General features: G+C 45.3%; 2 protein-coding genes across 23 annotated transcripts in view; one reads left to right on the top strand and one right to left on the bottom strand.

The window, feature by feature from the left end:
- Positions 1-2,155, top strand: part of LOC310752395 (semaphorin-3F-like) — a 32,388-nt gene extending 30,233 nt beyond the window's left edge. For all 9 annotated transcript variants that reach the window (XM_083592510.1, XM_083592509.1, XM_083592508.1 and 6 more), the window contains one exon: positions 100-2,155. In XM_083592510.1, coding sequence (XP_083448636.1) covers positions 100-558 — 459 coding nt within the window. In that variant the 3' untranslated portion in view covers positions 559-2,155. The remainder of the gene's footprint in view (positions 1-99) is intronic.
- A 2,173-nt stretch (positions 2,156-4,328) lies between these two features.
- On the bottom strand, positions 4,329-26,110 carry KDM5C (lysine demethylase 5C). Of its 14 annotated transcripts, none has more exons than XM_083592493.1 (28): positions 25,074-26,110; positions 22,153-22,230; positions 21,171-21,293; positions 20,715-20,885; positions 20,257-20,391; positions 17,743-17,811; positions 17,210-17,333; positions 16,940-17,121; positions 16,391-16,549; positions 16,055-16,174; positions 15,689-15,847; positions 15,379-15,560; positions 14,622-14,784; positions 14,414-14,533; positions 14,024-14,218; positions 13,742-13,923; positions 12,410-12,534; positions 11,822-11,969; positions 11,454-11,550; positions 10,941-11,299; positions 10,659-10,797; positions 10,385-10,564; positions 10,149-10,289; positions 8,894-9,433; positions 7,397-7,454; positions 6,993-7,192; positions 5,300-5,503; positions 4,329-5,182 (listed from the first exon to the last, which is right to left on the bottom strand). In XM_083592493.1, the coding sequence occupies exons 1-28, from the start codon at positions 25,590-25,592 to the stop codon at positions 5,174-5,176; spliced, it is 4,881 nt and encodes a 1,626-aa protein (XP_083448619.1). In that variant the 5' UTR covers positions 25,593-26,110; the 3' UTR covers positions 4,329-5,173. The 14 variants fall into 14 exon arrangements, with proteins under 14 accessions (XP_083448619.1, XP_083448626.1, XP_083448627.1 ...); XM_083592500.1 differs by having other exon boundaries at positions 4,329-5,179; XM_083592501.1 differs by having other exon boundaries at positions 20,257-20,388.
- Between the last annotated feature and the right edge of the window lie 1,238 nt (positions 26,111-27,348).

The following is a 27,348-nucleotide window of genomic DNA, read 5'->3' as shown; positions in this document are numbered from 1 at the left end:
AGCTACACTAACTGATGCAGGAATTTACGGACAGAGTGCAATTTCTAAAGAGAAAATTTAAATCCCTTCAGTTACCTCACTCTCTTCTTCCCTTTGCAGCTGCCCCGTGATCGTGTGTTGCTGCGCACGCCCCAGGGTGTGCTTTTAGGCCCAGTGACACCGGCTGATGGTGGGCTCTACCAGTGCATAGGCACAGAGAACAGATTCCGCCACACACTGCGCCGTCTTCGTTTGCACATACTTCCACACGCCTTGCTGGAGGGGGCCATCACCCAGGAGGCCCCTGCTCTTGGCATTTGCGAGAGCTACTGGCGACAGCTCAACAAAGGCCAGGATACACGGCGTAGTCGGAGCGGCCGCCAGTCCCACACTGGACCTAGTCTGTGGGACTCGGAACAGCAAAGCAGCTGGTACAGAGCCACCCAGCACTCTCTGAACTGGACCAGAAGTAGTCCCCAGCACTCCCAAAGAAGCAGCAGCATCAACAGCAGCAGCCGCCGCCAGCACCACCACCGCTCCAAGCCATGGACAGGCCACCATTCCCCTCCTCGGAGTTGAGCTTCATGGGAGGGGAAAGAGCGGGGAGAGGATTTGAACCCACGTTCTCTGGCGTGAGAGAATGACATTCCAAGGGACTCTTTGTAAGAGATGGGTGGATACAGAGGCGGGGGAAACCTCTCTCCTCCTCAAACTGAGGGGACAGCACTGATGCTAATAGTGTGTGTTGTGTTGTGTGTCCAGGCTAATTCCAAGGTTTTGCAGGACCAAGGCTCACTGGCTTTTCCCACAGCTGTAGATATATGACCAGTGCAGATTCCAGGGGCTTTGGTTTTAGAGTCTATTTTTTACAATGCTCATTCACTCCCACCCACCTACCACCACCACCCCCGCTAACATGACAAACTGTTTTTCCTACTGTGATAGGAAAATGGTGGGGCTTCCTTCAACATTAACCTCGTGGTTTATTATCCCTCTGTTACAGGAGCAGACTGCAGAGAATAAAAATGCCAGTTTATTTTCTAAACAAAATGCAGAGGGCCATGGTGAATTTCTGAAAGTAACAACATTCCTGCACAGTGATCCTAAAATTATATTTAAAATGTAGTTGTAATGCCCCATCCAGTTAGATCAAAGACCTACCGAGAATGGGAGGGGTCAACACCAGAGAAGGATAAAAAACATGTTATTAAGCTGACTTTTACCTTGGCTACAACACAGGTATAAAACTGACCCTTACCCTTGAATGGAAGTAATCAACAGACAAATCTATCCTAGATTTTGTCTGGTCTCTGGTCAAATAAGCAAATACAGTTAATTTGCATGAGTGGGAAGACCAATTGCTCTGTATATTTCAATATCCAACTTAGGAAAATACTTTTATTAAGTGAACCAAAATGTTATAAAGGTTTCAAATTCTTTAGAATGCTTCTTCAGGTAAACAAAAGCAGGGAGGGGAGAATTGGCTAGTGCTGAAACCACGGAGACTACATTTAGTCAGAATCGTAAGATGGAATGTGGGAGGAGGTAGCAGACGTTCAAATGAAACACTGCTAGGTAATTTGCAGGTTTCATCTATCATGTGTGCCTTTTCTCCCAGCAGCTATAGATGCAACCTGAAACCTGCAACTATAGCATTTTATTTAATGTGCTTTATATACCGCTTAATCATCAAAACCTCATTGAATCATGGAACTGTTGCATTGGGAGTGTTCCCAAAGTCATCTAGTCCAACCCCCTCCAAGGAAGGAATCTCAACTAGATCATACGGTTCTTTGCCTTGGCAATGGTTCCCGCAAACACTGCTGGTCACCAGCAGAATGGGTGCATTTATGCCTTTTGCCATCCTTGGTGGTTTGACTGGGCTCTCATTTCATAGTCTGGGGAAACAAGTCATCAGGCTCAAGTCTCTCATTTTAATGTCTGCCACCTCCTTCTACATGCCACCATAAGACTGACAAATGCTGACGTCTACAGTCCCCCCTGCTTTGCTTGCCATCTAGCCTGATGAGAGTGTTCTGGATAACAATTTTGTGAGAGTTTGGTTGGGTTAAGTTGTTGCTCTAATGTGAAGTTTCGAATTTTTCTTATAAGACAAGGCTACTTTTGCTTATTATTATTTTTTTGAGTCCTGTATAAAATGCTTGTTGAACTGAAATGCAGTAGCAGGCTTTGGACTGCAGGTTATTCAGATGATTGGAGTTCTCCAGCTTTTCTGTTTCGTCTACAGCAGGAAAGACACCCTTTTACATGTTCTGTGTGTGCAGACTCCTTCTCCCCACGGTAGGGGAACTGCCTTATGCCTCAGTTGTAGGAGGGTTCTGCCTACAGCCCTGCAGCCCCACCTTCAAGTGCTGGACCAAGGAGGAAGGGTAAGGGGGAAAACCTAGCAATGGTGCTACAAAGGCTCCAGAAGGACATGTATCCAGCTCAAGAACCAAAGGTTTCCCTGATGGATCAAGCCCCATCTAGTTCAACATTGTGTTTTGCAGAAGCTGCTGGAAACAATAGCCATCTTACCATTCCCCCCCCCCACTCCAAAAAAATCTGGTGTTCCAGAACACTGTTTTGGCACATGTAATTTCCATTAAGCTTCTATTGTTGATGGGTAGCAATAGCTCTGTCCTCCACACATTTATGTAATCCTTTTTAAAAGCCATCGAAGCTTGGTGCTATTATTATAACAACAACTAAAAGCACATTGTGTAGGCTAGTTACACACAGCATAAAATAGTATACACCTCTGTGGAGGCCCCTTTTGAAGCTTTGCCCTGACTCCTTGGAATTTCACCATTTTGAACAAGTTGGTGTTATTTGCAGAACTTGGCTACTTACTATTCCCTGCCTATAGTTTGATTAAAAATATTACATAGCATCAATTCTAAGAGGGACACTTAAAACACTACTGGCTGCTCTTCTCCATTGTGAAAACTACTCAATCACATCTACCCTTTGCTTCTCCCTGCTTTATAGCCAGTTACTGGTCCATGGGAAAATTCTTCCTCTCATCTCTCACTGCAAAGCTTTCCTACGAAGCTATGGGGAGGGACAGTCAAAAGCATTCTGGAATCCCAAGCATCTAATGGTGATTGGTCTTAGCTCAGTGTTCGAGACACTGAATTCCAAAGATGTTGAGGAGGCAAGACTTCCTCCATGTTGATTCATCACCAGGAAGGCCAGTCCTATGTAGACTTAAGTATCTTAGTCTTAAATAATGCTTTCTACCAGTTTACCTGGGGAAATGGCTTTCTAATTTCCTGGATGTTTAAAAACCCTGTTATTCCACTGCCTGCCTTCAACTCCTCTCCAAAAAAAGGAAAAAATTAATTTTCCTGTTTTACACAAAATATCAATGATTTAATATTGGAGGAAAAATGCCTTGGTTAAAGTGTCATGCAGCCCAGCCCAGCTGATGTTAATTTTTTATTTGACAATTGAGTTCTGAAATATCACCCTTTCTCACCTCTCTTTAACATAGCTTTTCAGGTGCACTCGCTGTTAAGTCTCAAAGATCATCTGACACAGAGAAATCTATTAACCTCTTTCTGTCTTTGTTCAGTACCCTTCTGTCACCTACTGCTCCTTCTACTTCTCTGGGCTTTTTGGGGGGTGGCAGGGCTTCTGAAGTATTAAAAAAAGTTTTAAATATTCATTTTCAGAGCCATAACAATTTGCCCCTGAAATTCCTTCTTTGTGTCTTATTGGCAACGTATGTAGGTTTGGCCTAAAGGACTTTCTCTTTTCTTGGTGATGTGCAATTCACTACTGGAGGGAGAGCAGGGCTTGCTACAGCTAGAGTATGGGAAACTTTCTGTCAGGAACCATGTGCCAATGATGGGCCAGGCTGCTGCCAAAAGTGGGCAAGCTTTTTCTCTATTTTCCTGTCACCCACTTCTCCCTAGAGAGTGGACTGCTATGGAAAGGGACGGATTACATTTGCCACAGGACTGAACTGATCAATTGTGGAATTTTCCACCCCCCTCCTTCTCCTCTTCTGGTACGTTCCCCACCATCACCAGCAGTATGAGATTAGGCTGACAGCTACCCTTGGGCTGCAGGTTCCCCACTCTGGCTCTACAGTGACTATTAGGCACCTGGAAGAATTACATCACACTATTTTTTACTGAAAACTAGGGTGCCAGAACTCAGAATTTCAAAAGGAGAAAGCAGCTAATCAGGGCTTCTCAGTGCTCCACAGCTACCCTCCTACATAGCAGGAAGTTACAAGACAGGAGCAGTCACTAGACCTGTGCATGCCTACATTTTACATGACAACTGCTAAAAGCACCCCTGACGGATGAGGTGGCGCTCACCCCCAAAATCCAAGTAAGTTCATTAACCTCCAAAGTTTAATAATAATAAAAAAAATCATAATACAATAAAATAACACACCCCTCCCTACCCTCAACAGCCCACCCTCCCCTGCTGGAAAAAAGGAAAAACACTAAAAAGAGAAAGACAAAAGGACTTTAGTGTCAGAGCCTGAGGCAGCATGGGGCCCATGATTTGGGGTAGGAAGGTCAGGGTGGAGTAGAGGCTGGAGTGGAACGGGAAGATTCCTTGCCCCGTCCACCACCCTAAAGAACAAAGTGGTTACCCCAGTTCCTATAAAACCCAACAGGTACCAGGAGGAAGATAAGGGTGTTTGGGGAGAGCTGCCCCTCTGTGCAACAGGAGGCGCTGCCCCTGTTGTATCTAGGGAATGCTGGTACGAGGAGCAGGGCACTGCCCTTAAGAGGGCACCTGACTCCTTTTACTGCCAGAAGCAAGGAGCTAGGGGTTTTCCCAGCACACACTGCTATCGCCACCCACAACAGGTCTCTGCAAGGCTCTAGTCCTTACAGCAACACGGTGTACCCTGCTGCTTCCACCAAAGGGAACTGGTGGGTCCTGCATTTGGTGCCCATGGTGACCCCTGCAATGCCTCCCCCTGCCGAGGTATCAACAATACAAAAGGAGGAAAAGAAGAAAATGAAATATTACATCATCTGAAAATAGTCTGGTGCAGGGCCAGTGCTGAGTCCGGGTGGGGGAGATTGTAGCCTCCAGCTTCTGGGACTAGGTGCCTCCCCCCCATGCAGAGTGCTAGTCAAACCAACAGGGTGACATGGGGCTGCCAGAGTCCCTTGCAGTGCAGTATAGTCCAGGAAGGGGAAATCCAGGCATCATCTAGCCGTCACAACTGCTAGGAAAAAGGAAGACAGTTACTACACATTAACTATTCGCCTGACTTAAAAAAACCAAACCCCAAACCCCTGAGTGCCCCACTACTAGCTCAGAACATGCCCCATTCCACATTTACCCCAACTCCATTGTGGCTGCAATCTGTGCCTGCTGCAGGGGGAGCCCCACCCTGAGGCAGCGCTGGGTCTGCCCCCCGGATCTTCTTTGGCTCTAATTCCTCCTTGGGCAAGGGTGGGTAGTCGCCGCGCTCCGTCTTCCGCTTCCGCCTTCGCTCAGAGTCTCGGCCTCTTCCACGGGTGCCACGCCGCTCTGCTTGCTCCAGCTTAAAAGGAACAAACAAGAAAGCAGGGGCTGACAAATCCTGTTTTTCTGATACTTATGTGGGGTTATTACGTAGTTTATGCCTCTTACAGATACACAGTGTAATATCCTAGCCTACTGCAAGTTTAGGGACGTGGGTGGCGCTGTGGGTTAAACCACAGAGCCTAGGACTTGCCGATCAGAAGGTTGGCGGTTCGAATCTCCGCAACGGGGTGAGCTCCCGTTGCTCGGTCCCTGCTCCTGCCAACCTAGCAGTTTCAAAGCACGTCAAAGTGCAAGTAGATAAATAGGTACCGCTCCGGTGGGAAGGTTAATGGTGTTTCCGTGCATTGCTCTGGTTCGCCATAAGCGGCTTAGTCATGCTGGCCACATGACCCGGAAGCTGGACGCCGGCTCCCTTGGCCAATAAAGCGAGATGAGCGCCGCAACCCCAGAGTCGGCCACGACTGGACCTAATGGTCAGGGATCCCTTTACCTTTTACTGCAAGCTTTAGCTTAATTTCAATTTTTTTTTCATGGCAAAACTACACCACAGATACAGATCTGTCATGTGGGCACTCATCTGTGCCTGTGAAGTTGCTGCAGCCAACTCACTCAAGGCTTTGCAAAAGTATTCAAACTATTCTGAAACCCAATATTGGGAAAATGTGAGAAATGTACAAAGTACAACAATGGGCAGGGTTGATTTCCTTGGTGCCATATAGAGCAAGACCAGGGTGCTCCAATTCTGCCCCTGTGTGACTTCCAGAGAATATCACAACTGCTGCAGTTACTGCAAAATGCAAAAAGGAAGAAAAAGAAAAAGGATGGATTCAAAGCTAATTTCAAGATAATCCTGTGCAGGTAATTCTAATACCTACATAGTAATCAGTTGCTTCTACAATGCTGTTAACTTATGACTCAACCTCTCTGCACTGACCTGCATGATAAGCCCTTCCTCAGGCCCCTTCACACAGGTAATGCAACTACAGGCACACTTATTCTACACCTGAAGTCTACCACTTATTCTAATAAACCGCCTTCAGTTTTTCTGGATTCTAGATCTGCTCTCTGCTAGAGAGCAGGTTGGGTTGGATAAAAGAAGCCATGTTAGGAAAACAAAGAATGTTGCAGCACTTTAAAGACACAATAAATATGACATTTTTAAAGGTGCCCCAAGGCATTTCATTGTATTTTTGTTTATTGCTGTTAGCTGAGCACCTTTTTTTTTGAAAGGCAGGATACAAATATAACATTTTTTTAAAAAAAGAACAACCAGCTGCTCAGTTCATGAGCGACTCCAGCTTTGATAAGAGTCCCTTGAGGTATGAATCTATTCCTAATTCACTGACAAATGCCACATCCACGAGTCCTCCTCCAACACTCCTGTGATGCAGGAGGCCATAATGAATTCATGGCTAGTGAAAGAAGTCCCAACAACTAAGGAATCAGATCAGGATTTCTGATAATTAGAATATGCCCCCAGAGGAGGGGAAAGCATGGTCGCTTACATCTAGCAGTTGGTGGAATTTGTCGAGCTGGGGAGCAGAAGCAGCCTGCAGCAGGCGCCAAATGCTCTGGCTCTCATCTAGCGTCACCTCCAGAAGATCTCCCTCCATTAGCAGCTCCTCCAGGGGTAGGCGAATGGCATCTGTCACCTCCAGTACAGGGCCCTGCAGCCGTGGCAGGTAAGAGCAGAGTGTCTCCAGGTCTGTGAGAGGGGCAGAAAGGCAACTGAGGAGAAGAAACAGCTAGAATCCTCTGCTGCACAACAGGGCTAGGACTAATTTCCCCAAATAATTGTTAAACCAGGCAGACACCAAAGGTGCCTAAAAATAAGGGGAACACTCAACTACAAACTTCCTAAATTCTAAGTAGGGAAGCTGGCAAAATAAGGGCTTTACTAGAGAAATACCTGAGGCACAGGAGCCATTCTTTTCTGGAGCTGTGGAGTCTCCGTTCTCCAAGGAAACCTGGTTGAGGAAAAAGAAGATGTGTGATGAAATAGAATTCCAAGTCACAAATGCAGTTTCTGCATAGGAACTAATGTAGCCCTGCAGAGAGATTCACTTGAGATCATGGTAGTCAAGGCAAGGCAATTCAAAAGATATATATTACATCACACTTTGTCATGTTCAAACCTTTGAGAGACAGAGTGGCTAAACTGGTGTGATGGATTGGAATGCTCAGCTGTTTAAGGAACAAAGCAGTTGGCAAACCAGCTTTTGAGGGAAGAAAGTGGTAGGTTTGGGTGAGGCTGAAATCTCACACACAGTTTGAGGACTGTGAGGAGGTCCCAGGACATGAAACAGTTATGGAAAGAGGGGTGCAGAATAAGCAATACAATGAGAGACCTGTAGAAAGCGTCAGGAGAAAAAGGCTTGCAGAAATGCAGAGAAAACTAGGAATTGAGGCAAGGGACTAATCAAGAAAAGCAGAAATGGACACTGAATGAACTTTCCAGTGCTTAAGGAGAGGTGCTGCATACTAAGTGAGGGAGAGAGAGAGGAATGCTGGAGGTGGTGGTCCAGAAAGAGGGTGGCTAAAACCAAGTGGGACAAACTAGACAGTGGCCTGAAGAACCAATGGGTGATGGACGTGGGGCAAAATAACACAGTGTCTGGCGATAGGACAACTGCGCATTAATAACAGGAAGTGGGCAGGCAGGGGTGTATAAGGGCTAGATGCAGGAAAGTTCTGGCAGCAGTGGCTTCTCCTGTTATTATAGCAGTGTGTCAAGGGAGATGAAGGCCAAGCAATAGGGGTGGGAGATGAATTTCACGTATTGATCTGAATCAAATAATTATTTGGTTTCCAGAACAGATGAAAAGATTTAAGATTCAGAAGCTGGAAAAGAATTGTATTTTTCCAAGTGGTTCCATTCTGTTGCATATTAATGGTTCCAGCACTTCTTTTTGTAAAAAAGAAAGATTATTGTTCCTCCTTATCTCCCTCCCTACAGTATCTTTTTGTAATTTACATTTTTTTAAGCCAAAATTACCAAATTCTTCGAAGGCCCCAAATACAGTAAAGTGTATTCAGAATTCTGCCAGTAGGCGTGGGCACTAACAAATGTACAACAAAGGAAGTTCCTTATTGCAAAGGCTGGAAGGATGAACACCCACCATCCACTGACTGCACAACTGTATGAAGATTTCACTGCTCTTTCTACAATGGAACATGTGGATTATAACCATCAGTCTCATTTAGATACCTATTTGGACAGAAAATCTATACATTTACTTTTTATTGTTATTGCTAAGCTGACCTTTCTACAAAATAAGAACATTCTGCCACTGGAAAGCAAACACACCTATATGAAAGACAAATACATGCACCACACTTACGCTCCCAATCCAGACTTGACTAGTTAGCACTAAAAACCAACCCATCTCCCCCTGTACTCACTTACCTTGGTCTGTTCATTACAGCTGCTCTCTTTGAGAGCACCTGCCTCCTTGGCCGAATCTCCAACCAGTCGCTGCCGCAGCCCCGCCAGACGCTCCAAGGCAGCTGCTACATCTGAGGAGGCTAGGAGCTGGCGGGCACGGTCCTGCCATGTAATGGCTCGCTCTGTCAAGCACTGTAGAGCTTCTCCCTCAGGCAGTCGCACAGGAAGCTTTTGTAGGGCTACAAGCAGAGCCAGGATCGTCTCCAGGCGGGGCCGGCGAGAGCGCTGGCAGAGTGGGCAGAGGAATTTTGCTTCCCATTCCCACCATGCAGGGGAGGGGCGGGGGTTGCCAAGGCGGGGCCAAGCCACACAGGTAGTGTGGAACCAGTCCTGACACAGTTCACACTGCAGCATAGCAGGGCTTGGAGGCTGGGAACATACACAGTACTGGCCCCCAGGAGGACTGTGCGTTGATGGCACAGGCTTCTGGGCATTTGACTGACGTAGGCGTAGGATCCCCGCTTTCTCCTTCTGCTCGCCTTCTTTGAAGGCCAAGATCTGCTGGCACAAGGTTACATAGTCATGATTACACAGAAGTAAAAACTTAAGCAAAATCCCATTCTCCTCACTAGAACCTAATTTCCCCTTCTCCAAACAAGGTACTACTAGATTAGTGATGGGAAATCTGTGGTCCTCCAGATGTTGCTGCACTATCTGGTTGGGCATTTATAGGAGCTGGAAGGTTACAGCTACCCCATACCTGAACTAAAGCAAGTTATTAGCAGAAATCCAGACATGCTACCCATTTCCCAGATTCTTCAGTACTCATCTACAAAAGCACAAGTCCACCATATCAATTTTTACATTTCAATAGCAATGCAGTCCTACTTGCTTTCAGAATCATTAAATTTTAAATATGGACCTCAGCAATATCTAAAGCATTGCTATGATTTTATTGAATTGTATAAGCATTGCTAAGATTTTATTGAATTGTATCAATCATTTTGATGAATTTGTTGTTTGCTTTATTCATGTGTTACTGTGTTTGATAGTATAGTGATTGCAATGTCTGTTGTTTTTTAATGCTATTGTGATGATTGTGAGCTGCTTTGAGCTCAGAAATATTAGATCAAATCAAATCCATCACCATTGCAGGTGAAGGTATGAGAAACAATCCTGCCAACCTGGGGCTAGTTCAGAACCAACACCTCTCATAGGAGAAAAGGCCCCAGATCCCATTTGTAATACAAACAGCCCTCTCAAGCCAGCCACTCACAACGGAGCCAGGGTCCCTGAGGTCTTGTGCTGAGAGGCCCAGGCTTTCTGTATCAGATTTGTATAGGCCTGGTTCCTTCTCCCGCTGCCACTTGGTGCGTTTGACACTGTCCGAGTCGGCATCAGCACATGGGCACAGCACCTGGGAGAAAGAGGCGAGGGAAGAAGCCTTTGATTCAAGAGGTCAGGCCCTAGAATGGCATCCACCCATCTCACATGCACAATGCCACCACTAACCTCAAGTAACGTGTAACAGGAATTCTTTTTGAGGAAGGTTTTGGAAGCCTTTTCCCGCCAGGAATGTGCAGTAGCCACTTGCACTTCTAAGTGACGCAGTTCCTCCAGACGCACCGGCAAATCCCTACCCACAGCTACAAGCCCCTCCAGGTCATCCAGGCAAGGATAATGATCCCCATTCTGTAAAGAGGTTATAGTACATATTGAAGAGGTTACTGTGTGATTCTGAGGCCTTTACAGCAAAGTTACCCAAATCCTCAGGGCTACAGCACACCTGGATCTCCTCAACATCAGCAATCCAAGCCTGTGCCTTAGAAAGAGCCTCCTTGAGTGACAGGATATTGGGCAGGTGCACTGGGATGTTCTCTGCCTCTTTGATGATGGCCTCTAGTGTAGCTGGTGGGTGCTTCTGCCTGCAAGTGATGGGGAGGGAAGTCATCAGACAAGGATTTTCATGGGCATAACTAAGTTCTGTTGAGGTGAACCCTCCCAACAAGAGCTGTGAATACTCAGGCATCTGAACACTTCCCTGTCAACAATGGTGCTTAAACCTCACCTGGCCTCCAGGCACATCTGGGCTTTTTCCTCCCAACGCTGGGCAATAGTGAGTAACTCCTGTAGTTCAGCCATGGCTTTGTCCACAGCAAGGCTAGGTGCAACCCCACAACCAGAGGTGATGAGTGCTCTCATAACAGATAGAGTGACTTTATCTTGGGGTGAACGCAGAGTCTGCTTGACCTCCTCCAGCCAGACAGCCTGTTGCACCTGTCTCTCCAGTAGTTCCATCTCTGGCACCTCCACCCCTAGGCATGTTCCCTGAGCCAGCAGTCTGTGCAGCTCTGGGGAGTTGCCTGGGAGATCCTGTAGAGCTTCCTGAACCTCAGCTTGGAAAGCTTCCACCTTCTCCAACACACCCTAGAATATGATACATATCATCAAGTCAGACAGATTCCTTTACAGTCACTCAATGTTTCACCTAGAAAGCAACACCAGTCATCAGTGTTTCCAGCGGAGCACAATATATCTCCAGTTGAGGCAGGGGGCCACAATACACCACCAATTATCCCACCTGGACTTCTTTGATTTGGTGCATGACACAAGGCAAGTTGCTCATTTGCTCTAGGAAAACACGTAATTCTTCCACTGTCATATGGACTGATGGTTCCCTGTAAGAGCAAGCAGGAAAAAGGACAGAATGCACTTAGCAGCTATAAAGAGAGAAACACAACAAAACTTGATCCCACAGAAAACTACTGAAGAAAACAGCCCCCTCACTAATACAGTACGATTAAAACAAAGAAGAGTATCCCTGAAGAAGAGGCACTCTGGAAAACGGACTGCCTCAGCCCAATGGACATATAAAGCTGGATGCAAGACTATGCCATCCACACTTTATATTGTTGTATATAAAACTCATTATCTGCAGTCTTCACTCACCCAGTTTCTTGGCTGCTTATCAGACCCAGGGCCTCTGAGACACACTTCTCTGCTTCACTCAAGCAGCTTTTGAGTCGATGAAGGAGCTCATTCTCAGGGAACTTCCTCTCACGTGCCTCGGACTCTAGGGCACGCAATTCCTCCAAGGCTGCAAGAGCAGACACACTCCATGAAGTTCAGAGCCAATTACACCTCTTCAGCTACACCACCTGCTATCAACCTCAGAAACCCAGGTCAGAAAAAAGCCCACGAGTTGCCAAAAGCTTTCCAACGATTGTGGGATTCTTGTCTCTCAATCAGTGGGTGACACATTACCTGATTCCCAGCTCCATCACTCTCATTCTGAATTTTATGCTTCAGTTCCTACTACCGTGTCCCACTTGTCACTGCTTTTCTCACATTCTGCTTTACAAAAGGAAGCCCTAATGCTTACAGCAAGGGTGCATACTTTCTGCTCACATCATACCTCAGCCTGTATGCAGGGCCTTGGGGGATAATTGCACACTTCCCCACTGAGACCATAGAGATTAACCTTATTCGTTAGAAGACACCAGTGCCTTATGAAATAAGAAGCCCAAGGTCACTTACTTCTTTTGCGTCCGTCTTCGACTTCCAAAGCAATTCGAACCTTGTTGGCCCACATGTCAAAGCACTCAGCTCGAACCTTCAGCTTGTGTAACATGGCTGGGAGCTCATCCAGAGTGTAACGATACCTGAATGGAGGAGTAAAAAGAAGGGATCAGTCTGATCTCAAAATCAGAGCAAAGCCCACAAAAGTCCATTCATCAACCCTCAAATCACACCTAACAACCTGTACTGAAACTATTATTTCCTCCTCTCACAAAGCAACACACCATCTTTTTAAGACTTTGAATGCACCTACAATTTATTTTAGTGTCAATCTTCCTATCACTTTCATTGTGTTGTAGTTACTAGAGTGGCTGGGGAAACTCAGCCAGATGGGTGGGGTATAAATAATAAATTATTATTATAATAAATTATTATTATTACTAATGGCTACTGCTTATCACTTCCAAGTTAGCATCTCTGAAAAAGTGAAACCTTCAGCATTCCTATTCTGCAGCCTTTTTACAGACAATAGGTTCATAGGAGCACTTCAGAGCACTCTTAACATAGTAATAAGGTATCCTCCAAACTTCCACATGCAAGCCTGAAATGTCAGGCAGGCACAGATGTGCCATTATCTTGCAATGTTATTAACAAGTTTCCCAAGCCCACCTACCCCTTTTCCCCATGGTGTCTCCCAACCCCAACATCTGAGTCAGGGTACCAAGATGCTGCCGTGTGGACCACTGGGGTAAACACATCACTCCTAGAACAGTTGTGACTGTTGCCAATTTTGTGTGCTAGACAGATGGCTGCTTATGTTAATTTTGTTTCTGAATGAAGTGTGACAGTCATGACGATTTCACCTATACAGAAGCTGAGCCTAGTAACACTTCAGGAGTCATAAACCATACATTTCCCTGTGTCCAACTCAGCACCTCTCCTCTAAAGTGACACCAAGAAAACAGTCTTAAGATCTTAGCTGCTTTTTTTAAAAAAGCAGTGCCACATGTTTCCAATGCTATAATACTCAAATCACCTAGTTCAGGCCTTCAGCACTGAAAGGGCCAGTCAGCCAGATGTAGGGAAACAAATACAAATAAGGGGTGGAGACAAAGAACTTGTTCAAAATAACTCATTTACATGTCTTGCATTTACATGTATTTTTGCTCTGGCTGGTTAAATTACCTGATTTCTTCTTTTCATGTGCTTTTAAACTGATGTTTCAAAACTTTTATGTAATTTTTTGTTTTGTTTTTTTGTTACGCACTGCTTAGAGCTTTTTAGAAGTCTAAATTTGTTTATAAATGCATTTAAATGAACAAACAAAGCAGTCTACTTCTTTCTGCCCACCTGAGGTACTGCTTGCTGCTGGGGCACTTGCAGAGGTCATTGATGTGGTAGAGGCAGACAAGACAATCTGGACAATCATAGCAAGCTAGTGCTGACAAGAAGCATGTTGTCTTGCACTTGTCACATTGGCGCTCATCATCTGGGAGCAGCTCAAAGGCCTCCCGCTCTGCCTCCGTGATACCCTGGGGTGGGAAGAAACAATGATCAACTGCTCAGGCATCCACAGCTATCATACAATTGTTCCCTGCCCCTGCATCATATACCCATCATATTTCCCTGCACCTTGTCAAGAAGAGCCTTGCGCAATTTGCGCTCCTCTTGCACCAGAATAAACATCTCTTTGTGCACAGCAGCTGCCAAGTTCAGGTCCAGCTTCTCAGGGCAAGCAGCCATCTTACAGATAAGCTCCTCATGTGAGAACACACAATATCGACGGAGGCGGCGGTAGTGCTCAATGCACTGGCGACCAGCTGGCAACTAAGAAGAAAAAGAAAGAAGTCCATTCGTCAATACAACTGAGGGTCTCTGGCTCCCAGGATTGTCAGGTGAACCTTACATACTCCACACTCATAAACTGCAACCCACGTTCATCACCCTGAAGTCCTGCTTTGGTAGCCCACCACTCTCTTTCTTACAAGAAAAATATTCTAAAAATGCAGAAATATGACTCACCCAGTCAGCAGTACAGAAGTTTACTGCTTCAGCAAAGTTATAGCCCTGGTTGAAACCACTGTGGTAGGCTCTAGGGAAGGTGATGACAAACTCTCCAGCACACTGGTTGGTTCGGACAACCTGCAGAAGCATACAGGGGGAAGCAATGAGAACAGGGCAGTGCAAGGGAGACACACATACATGCTACTTAGACAGAGAGATTACTCACTGGGACCCCATGAGCCATGAGTGTGTTGGGGTTCATGAGCGTCACCAACTGGTGCAACAAGTCTGGTTGACTCTCAAACAGTTCTGGGGTCAGCTTCTTCATTACATCTTCCAGATGTTCAGCAGCAAATGATGGGACCCCATACCAGGTTTTGGGCTCACCCCTGAAAAAGAAATTGAGTCAGTAAGTGCTGCTTTCAGCTATCCCTAAAATATGGGAGAAGGCAGCCTGAGCATCCACTGATTCGCAGCCTCAAAATGTCCCCTCAAGACATATGGTTACTGAAGTGTATAGAAAGAGGCAAATTTTATTTCAGACAAATTTTGTCTCCCAAACTGGTTCACATCAAGGTTCAAAAACAGGTGGTAGTGAAGGAAGTCAGAAAAAGAGAGGAAAACTGACAGAGTAACAAAAGAAAGCGTGCTCACTGCACTGCTTATCTTAAAGGCTTATTATTTAAAGACTATATAATGTGAGCTCCATTATAGCAGAATTCTTTCTAGGGTGCTCTAAATTCTATGCAAAGTGCCATGAAAGCAGACTTGTGTTCACTGTTTTCTCTTTCATCTGTCTTTCTAATTAGATTTAATAAAAATAAAATAAAATATTCTTTCGGCCTTATTTGTGATTTTTAAATTTTTACTCTTTGTAATAATGACTTTCTTACTTCCAACTTGGGCTGCCTTTAGAGAAGCCTTGCACTCGACAACAAATCCAGCCTCCATGGCCCCTCCCCTCCCCACCCCAGATGTCTTACCAGTGGAGGTAGTTAATAGAGTAACTCCAATGATCCTCGATGTGCCAGCAGAAAGCAGAGAACACCATGCCCACGTAGAGCCATGGAACCTTCATGCCCGAAATATCTGCATTTATGTGGCATAGCACTGATTGCTTCAGCACTGGCATCACATTGAGGTTCCAACCGCTAGCTGCATACTCCTGCAATCACATGTAGAGAGCTAAGAAAGAGGGTAAGGCTAGTAGTACAATGTAAGCCTCAAGTTACAAAGGGTGAGGGGCTTAAGATATGTAGGCAAGAGGACGTCTGCCTTCAATAGGGTACACACCGCTTCCTCTGGAGAGAGCTGCCTTTTGCCATCATTGATGGGGAAGCCACTTCCAAATTCCTTGGAATGGATATCAGCCCCATACTCCACTGTTACATCTTCTTCAATGCTGTTTACTAAGCGCCAGAACTCCTTTTCCACCAGCTCTGTTGGCACCATCTGGGAAAAGAAGCAGAGGAAGAAGTCAAGAATACAGACCCCACATTTTTAAACTCAAAACACTAGAAACTGCATGGCGGAATCTGCAAAAGAACAGGATGCTGTGTTCCTTCCTTCCAGCACCCAGCATATTCCACAATCTTCCCAGAAATAAGTTGGGTCCTACTAGCCCATGGCCTAGCCTACAGTGAGGGTACTGTGACTCACATGTACAGGCATATTGAAATAGTCTGCCTTGAAAGAATCTGCCATCTCGCCAAAGCTCTGTAGTGTGTACTCTCGAGTGGCCTGCTCAAACCCAAAAGCCTCTGGGGGGCGTTTGCATTCCTATGGAAGAACAAAGACAGAAAAAAATAAGTAAAAGGATTCAGACATGGCCACTGCCCCCTCCCACCAAATTATCAATGATGATCAGGTTAGCAGTAGATTCATAATTATTTTTTAATCAAAAACAGATCCATTTAGATCAGGCATCTTCACATCTAGACATGCAAAAAATGTTCCACTGAGCCTGCTGTCAAGAGGCAGAAAGGGACCCCTTACCGCCATGACACACTTAGGACACCTCCAGACGCCTTTTGGAATTTCAGGTAAGGGGGGCAATAGGCAGAAGATGTGGTAGTTGTCATCACAGCCATCACATAACAAGAGCTTGTCATCCTCATCTCCCCGTGCACAGATACGACAAACAAAAGACTCAATCTGGAAGAAAATAGAGCAAACCCTAAGCACTCATATAAGAATCAAGAACATGTGTCTGCTAAACCCCATCAATGGTGTTTCTTTGACAGCAGCCATCACTGCATGTTCCAAAGGAAAGTACAGGACGGTGATTCAGCTATTAAATACAAGCAGGCAAAGTGTGACTGAGGTCACATCTCCCTGCAACCAGCATCTATTAGTCACTCTTGATCCATTCCATCACTGATAAAGAGGAAAATGAGATCCTGAGACCTTGAACAAGAGAGAGGAGGTAACCCGCTCTAGATGCCCTCCTCCGCCAACAAAGGATACTTAATGGAAAGGCAGGATATAGAGGGGCAAATGGAGGGCACCTGACTAATGAGTAGGAACACAGAAGATTCCACTTACAAACTGAGTGTTGTGGTTGCGACGCAGGCGCATTGTCATCTTGGTGCAAGGTTCTGGACTGTGCCTCAGCTCCTCCTTCATGTTTGCATAGCGTCGGGGTGATGTGGGCTCCAGCTTAGTCTCTGGAACAGGGGCCTCCTCTTTCACTATCACTGTTGGAGGGCACTCAGGCATCTCCTTGTCTATATTTGGGGAGAAAAAACCTTAGGAATGGAGAGGGTCGACTCTGCCTCCGGCTTTTCAAATGCAGGGCTAGCTCACAATTCCCACCTTTCTTGCGCATATTCTTGTCCTTCGCCACAAGCCCCAAACCGAGCATTTTAGGCCCAGCACCATAAATCTGCAGTTTCTTCAGTTCTGGATTCTTCTCAATGTCTTCCTCTGTTGGCTCTGGCTGCAAGGAAGGTGTAATTAGAAAGGGGATAACTATATAAGGTTACCAGCCTTAAACGGTGTCACAAACACTCGAAGAAAGCAGCAGCAAAGGAAAGCAACAGTAGAAGATAGACTGGGGAGAAGAACTGTTGCATAGGAAGAACTGGATAATGCAAGGATAGTGCTAAGCTGTGACTGAGCTCCTGGGGCAGAACCTCACATTGTGCAACAGAATTCTTGATTACATACATCCCTGATGTGAAACATGCCATACTGCAACATAAACAAAAGTCAAGAGTGTATTATGGGAGATTTAGTCTCCTTAGGCCATATTTTCCATTTTATGTGGTCTATGGACTTCCAGCCATGAAGCAGGATAAGGAAGAGTAAAAGAGAGGCAGGAGAGATGGACAGAACAGGAACTGTACCCATGCTTGAGGCGCTCGCTCAGGTAACAGAGCTGGGGCGCTGGGAGGCTCAAGGCACGATTCGGATTCCTGTAGGAGGGCGACAAAATGAGTGGGGAGTAGGGATCAACAACAGGGCTGCAGGAATTTTAATGAAGGGAGTAGTACTGGATTGTAATGAAGGAGATGGCTGCCTGGTCTATGACTTCTTTTTCTTGAACATCTAGAAATGAAAGGAATTAAGGTGCCTTACAATTGAAAGCCATCTGCTACAATGGAGCTAAAACTGGTTAGGCTTTACTCTCTCCTGGAATTCCTCAAGAATTTCAGGGTAGTCATGGTGGGGGAAGGGGCAAGAAGAAAAGGGGAAGAAAACAACAACTATTTTTTGGCTCATTTTACTGATGGGGAATCAAGAGGGGAACTATTCAGCAACACAGCAAAGCTTAAAACGTGGGAAGGGAGAAATAATCCTGAAATTTTAATTCTTACCACCACCCCTCATCCTCTATAGACACCCAAGGCACCTTAATGTAGATTAGCTAGCCATTCACACCTTTAAACCATGCTGTCACCCTAGTTCTTTCAGAGTTTTGAGAGTAGGAAAATGTGGATTTTGAGCTATCCTTTCACTGTAAACAGACAAAGTGGGGATTCTAATCCATATTCATGATGAAGACCATGGTTATTTCAGATTAATTCATGCCAAAGATCTAACCTTGTTTGCGAGACATACCCCAATAAATTTCCATGCTCCTAAAGATGAGCAACTCCCAACCCCTTTACTATTATCGGTTGTGTCTTTCATTTTATAACTGAAAACAAAATATGAGGCTACGCTCCAACTGCACACTGTTAACCACAAGACTCATGTCCCTGCCAACTCTGAGAGAAGTTCTTAAAAGTTTGGGACAAGGTCATCCAAAATGTCGTTTGCTCTTCATGATCCTGCTCACCCGCTGAGATATGGCAGAAAGGTCTTGCTCCATGTTCCACCACTGCCTAAAGTAGGGATGGGGAACTGCCAACTTCTGAAACAGATACAGAACTCAGCGGAACTCCTTCAGGCTCGCCAGTTCCAATCCCACCCATCAGCTGTTCAGCAGGGAATGGCTGAGAGGGAAGACTGCTTTGGTGTTGTGCAAAGTGTGCAAATACAGATCCTTTCTTTGTAAGAAGATCAGCCAAGAGGTAGTCTTGTGTTCCTGGCAAATATGCAAAAAGCATCTGTACATATTGCAACTGAATGAATGAAATGAGGCTTTGAATAGCTGCAAAGCAGGGCTTGAAGTTCAACGATGCATTGAGGTTATCTGCATTCTTCTGCTGGTATTATAGGGTATTTTTTGTTTTTTGTGTGCCTTTTGCAGTCAGGATAAAGGGTTTTGAAGAACTTTTTTTTTACACTTTTAAAAACAAACAAGAAATGGTGAAAATAGAGCAGATTTATTAAGAATTAAACATATGTCTCTGTTTCCATGGGAAATAGCTTTGCGTGTGAGTGTGTGTGAATATGACTGTGTGGTCTGGCTCCATCCACTTTTGGGGCTGGTGCCCCCCCCCCCGCTACTGGAATGCAGCTGACAACTTCCCACTGGGGTAATATGGTTTTTCACCTATGAGTTTTCCCTACCTCTGGACAAAAGGATAGCAAGTGGCTATGCAGGACAGGGCTCCCTCAAGTTGCAGCACCCATACTCTGGAATGCTCTCTCTTGTGAGTCTGCTCTACCCCTTTCCTCTACTGAAAGACGGCCTCTTTAAGCAGGCCTTCATCTTGGAATAATACACACTCCACAAACCAGCATATTTTTATCCAACTCTTAATGACATGGTGTCTGCTGTTCTTTTATTGAATCTTTATCATATTTTAGTTATTTTATTGCATGCCACTTTCAAAGAAGCTGCTGCAAAGCAGCTTCTGTATTTTAATTAATAAAAATGCATAAACACACCTGTCCCCTGAACATGCTCTAAACAACTAGATTCAACATTTACACATACTGTACTATACAAGAATAGTCAGCTTTTGCTTTTTTAAAACCAACCAACCAACAAAAAACAAAACTTTTTTTTAAAAAACAACCCAAAACTACATTCCAATAAACCTTTAGTGGTTCACAGCTGACTAAGGCTTAAACCTACATTGTTAGCTCATAAAGATGAAGCACGCACACACAAAAGTGAGGCAATATCCCTTCTATAGAAAAGAACACCCACGTTTGTAAACTCTCATCTACTTGGTCTTATCACCATTCCCTTCTCTTCTGCCATAGTAATTTAAAATCACTGAGCTTGTTCCTTCCAAAAGCAATGCTTTGTCCCAGAAGAGCCAAAGACAAACATTTCCAGTCTTTAAGACCTGTGAGGACAAGACTTCTTTATGTGGGAGGGATGCACCCCAGCAGGTCTAGGAAGAAACAAGGCTTTCTGCAGAGTCAGGGAGATGCATGTGTGTAACAGCCCTGGGAGTTAGTGACTGGCCCAACCCAGAACAAAAATTGTAATTAGGGCTGAAGGTGTGTCTTATACTCACCTCCTGCTGCAGACGCTTGGCCCGACGCCCATAGCTGTTGAACTTAGATGGCTGAACCGATTGGCGCAATGGGATGCTGTGTGGCTTATACTCCTTGTCTTTCTCTTCGTTGTCAAATGGATGGGTATTGCACTGCTGGGGGAGAGTAGAATTAGCACCAAACAGACCTCATGACTACAGTGACCACATCACTAGGGATCAGATAACAAGTGCCTGATCCAGCTCTCTCACAAGAGCAAGAGACTAACACCAGGGAGCACATGACATCTTTGTGCAGCTCAAGTCTCTGCCTTGCTGCCTACAAAAAAATCCTTTTCCAGAACAGAATAGTTCCCAAGGGGAATGCATTCAGGAGGTTCTAATCTTTCCTATAAGCATCTAAAATAAGAAGGAAATGGCAAGCACAATGAGGTTTTAAGAAGTTGCGGAACACTGTTGTAAAGAGATCTGCTACTCACCACCAGGTTGGCACCGGACTGGTACATTTCATAAGGGTAGATTATGCGCTCATAGTGGGAGCGAAGAAGGGATCCAATGTTCTTCCCCGATGGATAGGAAAGGCGTTGAGCCACTCGTGCCCACCGCCGATCCTTGCAGATGGCTTCATATCCACCTTCCTCCATCACAATCTGGAATACAAAAATATTGAGAAATACTATTCCTCCCAAGCTTGGCTAATTTCACACAATCATCACACAAAAGGAATGCATATTCCAGTATCATACTTGGTTTTTCCTATCCCTGTCTCCAAATCGATCCACAGCAACCCAAGGCTGAGCCCTGGCAGTCCCTTCACCAAACCAGTAATGAAATCCATCCATTCTACCATCCCTTTTAAACTTTACATATTATCTCCCATCTCTGTTTTTAAGGAATAGCTTATTTTCAATGGAGGAATTTAGTTTCCAACTTACTTTGCTGAGGCTGTACAAGTCAAGGATTCGCCTCTCTACATTGGGGATTTTCAGTGCAGAACCTTGGATTTCCCAAAACTTTGCAATCTGGTCTAAATAGTTCAGCTTCACTCTGGTCTGTGCCTGGCAATAGGGACATGACAAACTGCAGTCAGCTTTTCTCTTATCAATGACTTACATTAGTTTCCGACTAATCATGGAATCTTTCAATCACCAATTACTGACCTCTAACATATTTTCATGATGCCATGATGAAATCAGTTTTGTAGATAGCAGACACACTCATTGAACTCGGCTTAGACATGTGCACTATAGTAATATTTCAACTTTTCTCATCTACATAGCTAAGACTTTAAACTTTGACTACTTCACTCCAAAAAGGAAGCTAGAGTGCTAGGTCACCATCTCACACCTTAACTCCTCCAACAGGGCTTAACAAGTGCATTTAGGATTGCAGTCTCAGAATGTTCACTTATTTCATCAAGTACAATTCAAGCTGCAATCCTATACACATTGAAGTGGGAGAAAGACTCGCTGAATTCAATGGAGCTTTCTTCTGAGTAGACATGTATAGGATTGTACCATCTTGCCAGTACCTTATGCACATAAATTGTTTGAAAAGTACAAGAGAAGAAAGAACAAGAGCAGAGAATCAGAGATACTCTAATTAAAGCAATGAAGATGTGGGGAAACCCTTAAAATACATTGTAAAACAATTACTACAATACAAATAAATATACTACATACAAATCTGACAGCCATTAAACCTAGAAATCCCACAATTTCTCATTATCCTCCAGGATGCTCTCATATTTCTCGAATTATATTAATTTTGCTGCAATTGATTAAAGGCTTCTCCTGATAACCTTTTCCAGTACCAAAAAACAAGAAGGCACGGCATCTGTATTAGCTAGCCTATTCATTCTATCAAAAATGTGCAAGGAACCTTACAGTTCTCTGTCTCTACACTTGCAAGACTCACCTCTAGTTCATTGAGCCTCTGTATTCGTGGGGTAAACCGGAAGTTATCCACTTCCACAGCAAAGGGAGGCTGCCAGTCCTGAGAATGAGAGGGAAAGATGGTGTGGTTAGGATCCCAATGCTCTTTGTGCACACATGTAAATCTTTTAAATCTAAACAGCAAGAGATTCCAGTACTTTTGCTCACAACACACCACCATGAGCAAGGATTAAGCTAAATATCTATGTGCCTTGAAGCTCAGAAAGTAGTCTCACAGGATCCCATTTGATTTTAAGCTTAGACTGCTTAAGCATGTTAGTTAGATTAAAAACAGGAAAACTTTGGCAGAAGGGGGAATACCCTTGATGTAACAACAAAACAGCCCCCCATACACAAGAGAGATCAAGCAGAGACACAGCTGACACTTGAAAGAGGCCTAGCTTTCCACATGGATGCCTCCTAGTGAAGCATGAATGCATTAGGCAGTGTAAAGTGGTGCGCATGTGTATGTCTTCATCTTGACCATTTATACAGATAGAAGCACAGGACATCATCAGTATCTCTTTCACCCATTAGCAATATTCTTCCCCAAGGCACTGGACATACAGGAACTGAACTATGCTGATGCTGATACACAGGCACTTCAAGGGTGGGGCAACTGCTTATGGTCATCAAATGCCAGACATAAAGACAAGGGAAGGCCTGTGAAGGAGTGTGTGTGTGAGAGAGAGGGGGGGGGGGAGACAGAGACAGAGAGATTCCAGGTCTCCTAACAAAAGTGGGTCAAATTGATGGTTACACATTTTAATTTCGATCAGCTTAAACAGCCACCAGGATTTGTGTGTCCCCCCCTTCCGATATGATTCATATAAATATGTGCTATTTCTTGGACTTGTGGCAGCAAAGAATAGTATTTTATTGGTTTCTAACAGTATAACTCAACTAAAAAAACAAACTTAAGAGACAGGCTAAGTTGGAAAATTCCTGTTTTCTCAGTTGCAAGGCATTTTATCACGTTGCTGATTTCTAGTAAAATGCTTGCTTAAGGAATAAAGCAGATCTACAATGCCATACATTCTACTAAATGTTAGCACACACACAAAATCATGACAAAGATATCAAATAGTAATGCCTCTTAAAATTCCAAAACCTAAAAATGGAAGGGGAAAACCAAACATGCTAACAAGACAACTCTTAGGCACCATTGTCCAGACTCACATCATTGTCCAGACTCACATTGTCCAGGTTCCCATCCTACATCAAGCTTGACTACAGCAGAAACAGTCGATATGGAGGACACTGACTAGTTTCAACTACAGCATATAGCTCTCTAGAAACAAATGTGGAACAAACCACTTGTTCAAAATGTTCCATTTTACCTTCACAAAAACGCTTTTCACTGGACAGACGTTGGTACACTGACTAAAAACCACAATAGTTTCTCAGTGAAGAAGAGAAAGAAGGGTGGGTGGAGTTGTTTCAATAGCTTAAGTGGGACCAGAGGGCAAGAAATGCTAAAACAGATGGGCCCCCTCCTCTAGACACACCTACCTGAATTCCATTTCACCATCTCTTCTGGTCCCACAGAAGAATCAAAACTCTATGCAATGCCTCGTTTGATACAATCTCTGCTAGAAAAGCAGCATTGCTCTAATAATACTTACTAGCCTTTCCCTCTACTGCTTCTTAGACAAAGTTTATGTCATTTGGACATTACAGAAATGCTTTCTGTTTTGGGTTTTGAAATCTTTAGGCTATGACCAGTTCCCCTGCATCAAAATAATACAACAGGGAAAGAACTAAATAACATACATGCAAATCAATCATATAAGCTTAACTTCATCACTGTTGAATGAAACTGTTAGCTGTAGTGCAGTTTACAGCTGAGGCCCAGCAAGGGAAAAACTAAGAAATTCATGAGACATCAGAATGTAGAAATAATCATGAAGTAATAGAAGCAGAAGATAACCCAATCTACAACTTCTACAACTTTGCAAAAGAACAAGCTCTACATCAAAACACACATTTCACCACATCTTGACAACTCAAATCAGAAACTGAGGCCTCTTCCAAGCCCACAAAAATATGACAGAGGTTGATACAAATATTATGAAGACCGAGAATCAACATTCTTCCAAACAAAGCCAATCACTCCATCAACTTGCTCATCTACTCAGCATCCATTCACTGATTATGTCACAAGTGATGCTCCAATGTGAATGCAGATGGCTCAGCTCCCAAACAGCATGCTGGGCATCACTGCCTCTAGCATCCACAGATGCTACGTATCCATTCGTATTATCATGCCAAGACAAGCATCCCAAAGACTAAAAACACCTAATGTGGTGATCTCCAGATATTGTTGGACTACAACTCCAATCATCCTTGATCTTAGGCCACTCTGGTTGGTGCTGATGGGAACTGGAGTTCAACAACCTCTGGTGGGCACTGGGTTGGCTCTCACTGCTATGACTTGCTGGAAGAACCCAAATATTTCAAACCCACCAAGGCCATACATCTTCCACATCACACTCTACTCTTTCCATAACTATGACAGCTCTCAATAATTCCTTTCAGGAGTTGCAACAGCCCCCTACATCCTTATGACAGCTCTCAATAGTTCCTTTCAGGAGTTACAACAGCCCCATACATCCTTAAAGTCATGTTATCCACACCCAAGCTCTGTCACTGGTGCTTCTTGAAATTGAACTCTCTCACCCACTGAAAGGGGAGCACCCCAATACAATTCCCACTCAATCTACTCCACTTGCTCACTGGCGGATACCAGCCCCAACGGCACTCAGCTGCTCTAAGCACCTGTCTGTCGCACACCAAGAACCTGCTGTTCCAAATTCGGTATGCCCACTGGCAGGCACGGGCTACTCCGAAATCCACAGGCGCCCCCCAACTCGTGTCCCCTTGCCCACTGTATTCCATACTTACGGCAGGAGGGCGGATCTTGCAGATGCCGCTCTTCTCTGCGATGGGCCGGATTTTCGCAATGTAACCTAGTGGGTCGCTGAATTCAGCCCAACTGGGCTCAAAGACGGGACACTCGGGTGGCGGCAAGAAATCCTCCGGGGGCAACGGGGGTTCGGCTTCCCCTGCCCAGGCCGGGCCACGCTCCACCCACTCGCCTTGCTCTGCCCCCCACAGCCCCCGGTCCGCCTGGTCCGCCCCTCTGGGAGCCCGAAGAGCTCGATCTCCCCGGGGACCCCCATCCCCTTGCTCAGCCTTGTCGCCCCTGGGAGCCCCTCGCTCCCCCTTGGCAGCCCGCTCGGCCTTCTCGGACCTGGCACCACGCTCCCCACAATCCCCGTGCTCCCAACTCTCGCCTGAAGGGCCTCTCTCCGCCCTCGAACCCCGCACCCCTCGCTCCCCTTTCTCCTCGCGAGGCGCCCAGTCTCCCGGGCCTTGGTCTCCCGCCTCGGTCTGCTCCCCCAGCTCCTCCCGGGACTCCATGCCCCCCGCCCGCTCCTCCCTCCCGGGGCCCCTCAGGGGGCCATACCCGGCCCCTCCCCCTCACTTGAGCCGCAGGCCTGACTGAAGAGGGTTAACTAGGCCGCTCGGCCGTAGCGGTTCCCCGGGGTCGCCGCTCCCCTTAGCCTTGCTCCCGCCTCCTCTCCGGGGTCTCCCTGGTGCCTCTCCGGGCCCAGTGCCGCTCTCACAGCCCTCCCTTCCCGGACTCAGGGCCTGCCGAGTCCCCTCGGCCTGGCAGCCGCCGCCATCTTGGACTTTCTCAATACCCTCCGCTGAGGCTGTGCCATCAACAACAAAGCGTCTCCCTCCGCCACTCTCCTCAGGTACGAAAGGAGCCTCCCCCAAATGTCGCCGCGCGCCTCTAAAATGACCTATCTCGTGCAGGAACCCCCATCCAAACGGCTCAGCTAAGTGCGTTGAGTTACGTCGGGAGCTCCAGAAGCAAAAGAAAGCAGAAGAAAAAGTCCCTCAGGGCCAAGGCGGAAGGATTCAACCAGCAGGGGAATGTGGTTGCCGGAACTCCTTGCGCACGTTTAAAGGGCCGCATCGCGCCTGCGCCAGAGAACAGAAAACAGGAAGAGGGGGGAGGACGGTCGAGTGGGCGGGGCAAGTACTAGCCCCACCCATTCAGTTGTCAGAAGAGCCTGAACCTCACAGCTGGTTCGATTCAGTTCAGTTTCTATCAGCAAGATCAATAGCTGCATATTGTTGACAGATTACCTCATGCGGACTCCTTTAGGCGTATATGCGATGCGTTTAGGAACAAGGCCAAGTCAAACTTTTGACTCCCGATTCTTTGCGATCTATTGTTCAAATATATCTTGGTCCAGCAGCTGGCTTTTCCATTTTAATTGTAATCCATCCAGCAGGGTTCAGCATGAGCTTCTTCAGCGCACACAGGGCAAGGCAATCTTGTCCCTAAGAGAATTCCTATAATATAGAAGTTTATTTCTTGGAGCCTGACAATGCTGGAGGACAATGCGGGTGGCAACAAGCAGGGTAGTAACTAAGATGTTGGCATGTTGCTGCTGTATCCTGGTTTGATAATTTCAGAAAAGTATTCTTTTAGATGTTCCTTTCTACACTCATAATGTCTACAAGGGTGTGTTGCATACTGCTTGTGGAATAGGCCAATGCTTATCACTGATGCAATCTATCCTTATTGTTTTTCTTGCTTTTCTTTTTTTTTTTTAAGATTACATGGAAATAGTGAAGTTATCAGGGGTCCTTTGCCAAATATCAGTGGGCAAGGAAAATTACCAAATGCCTAAAGTAACTGGGGTCTCAAACAGGTAAGAGACCTCAAAATAGATTAGGGAAAATAACTTAGGATTCTGCCTATATCACAAATGATACAGAGTGGCTGGGAAAACCCAGCCAGTTGGGCAGAGTATAAATAATAAAATTATTATAATGATTATAATGATTATTAATGCTCATTTTTGTGGCTATACCACTTCAAGAACACCGGAGTATATTTTTTCCATTTTTTATATAAAACAAACAAACAAACAAACAAACAAAAAACAAACAAACCTGAAGTTCATTCCCATGTTTACAAAAGAAAAAAAGAGAAGGAGACATAACAGAGCACTGCTGAGATCCACTGAACACAGAAGTAAATTCCACTCTAGGGAGTCATGCAGTGCCAGGTTGACTTTGTCTTGACACAGGAGTTGTAACACTGATTTTGAGTATTTGAGTAATGTTAACTTGGCAGGGAGAACTTATTGAAGTT

Source organism: Podarcis filfolensis (assembly GCF_964270895.1).
Source record: "Podarcis filfolensis genome assembly, chromosome: 17".
Taxonomy (NCBI): domain Eukaryota; kingdom Metazoa; phylum Chordata; class Lepidosauria; order Squamata; family Lacertidae; genus Podarcis; species Podarcis filfolensis.
This window is presented reverse-complemented; position numbering and strand designations above follow the sequence as displayed.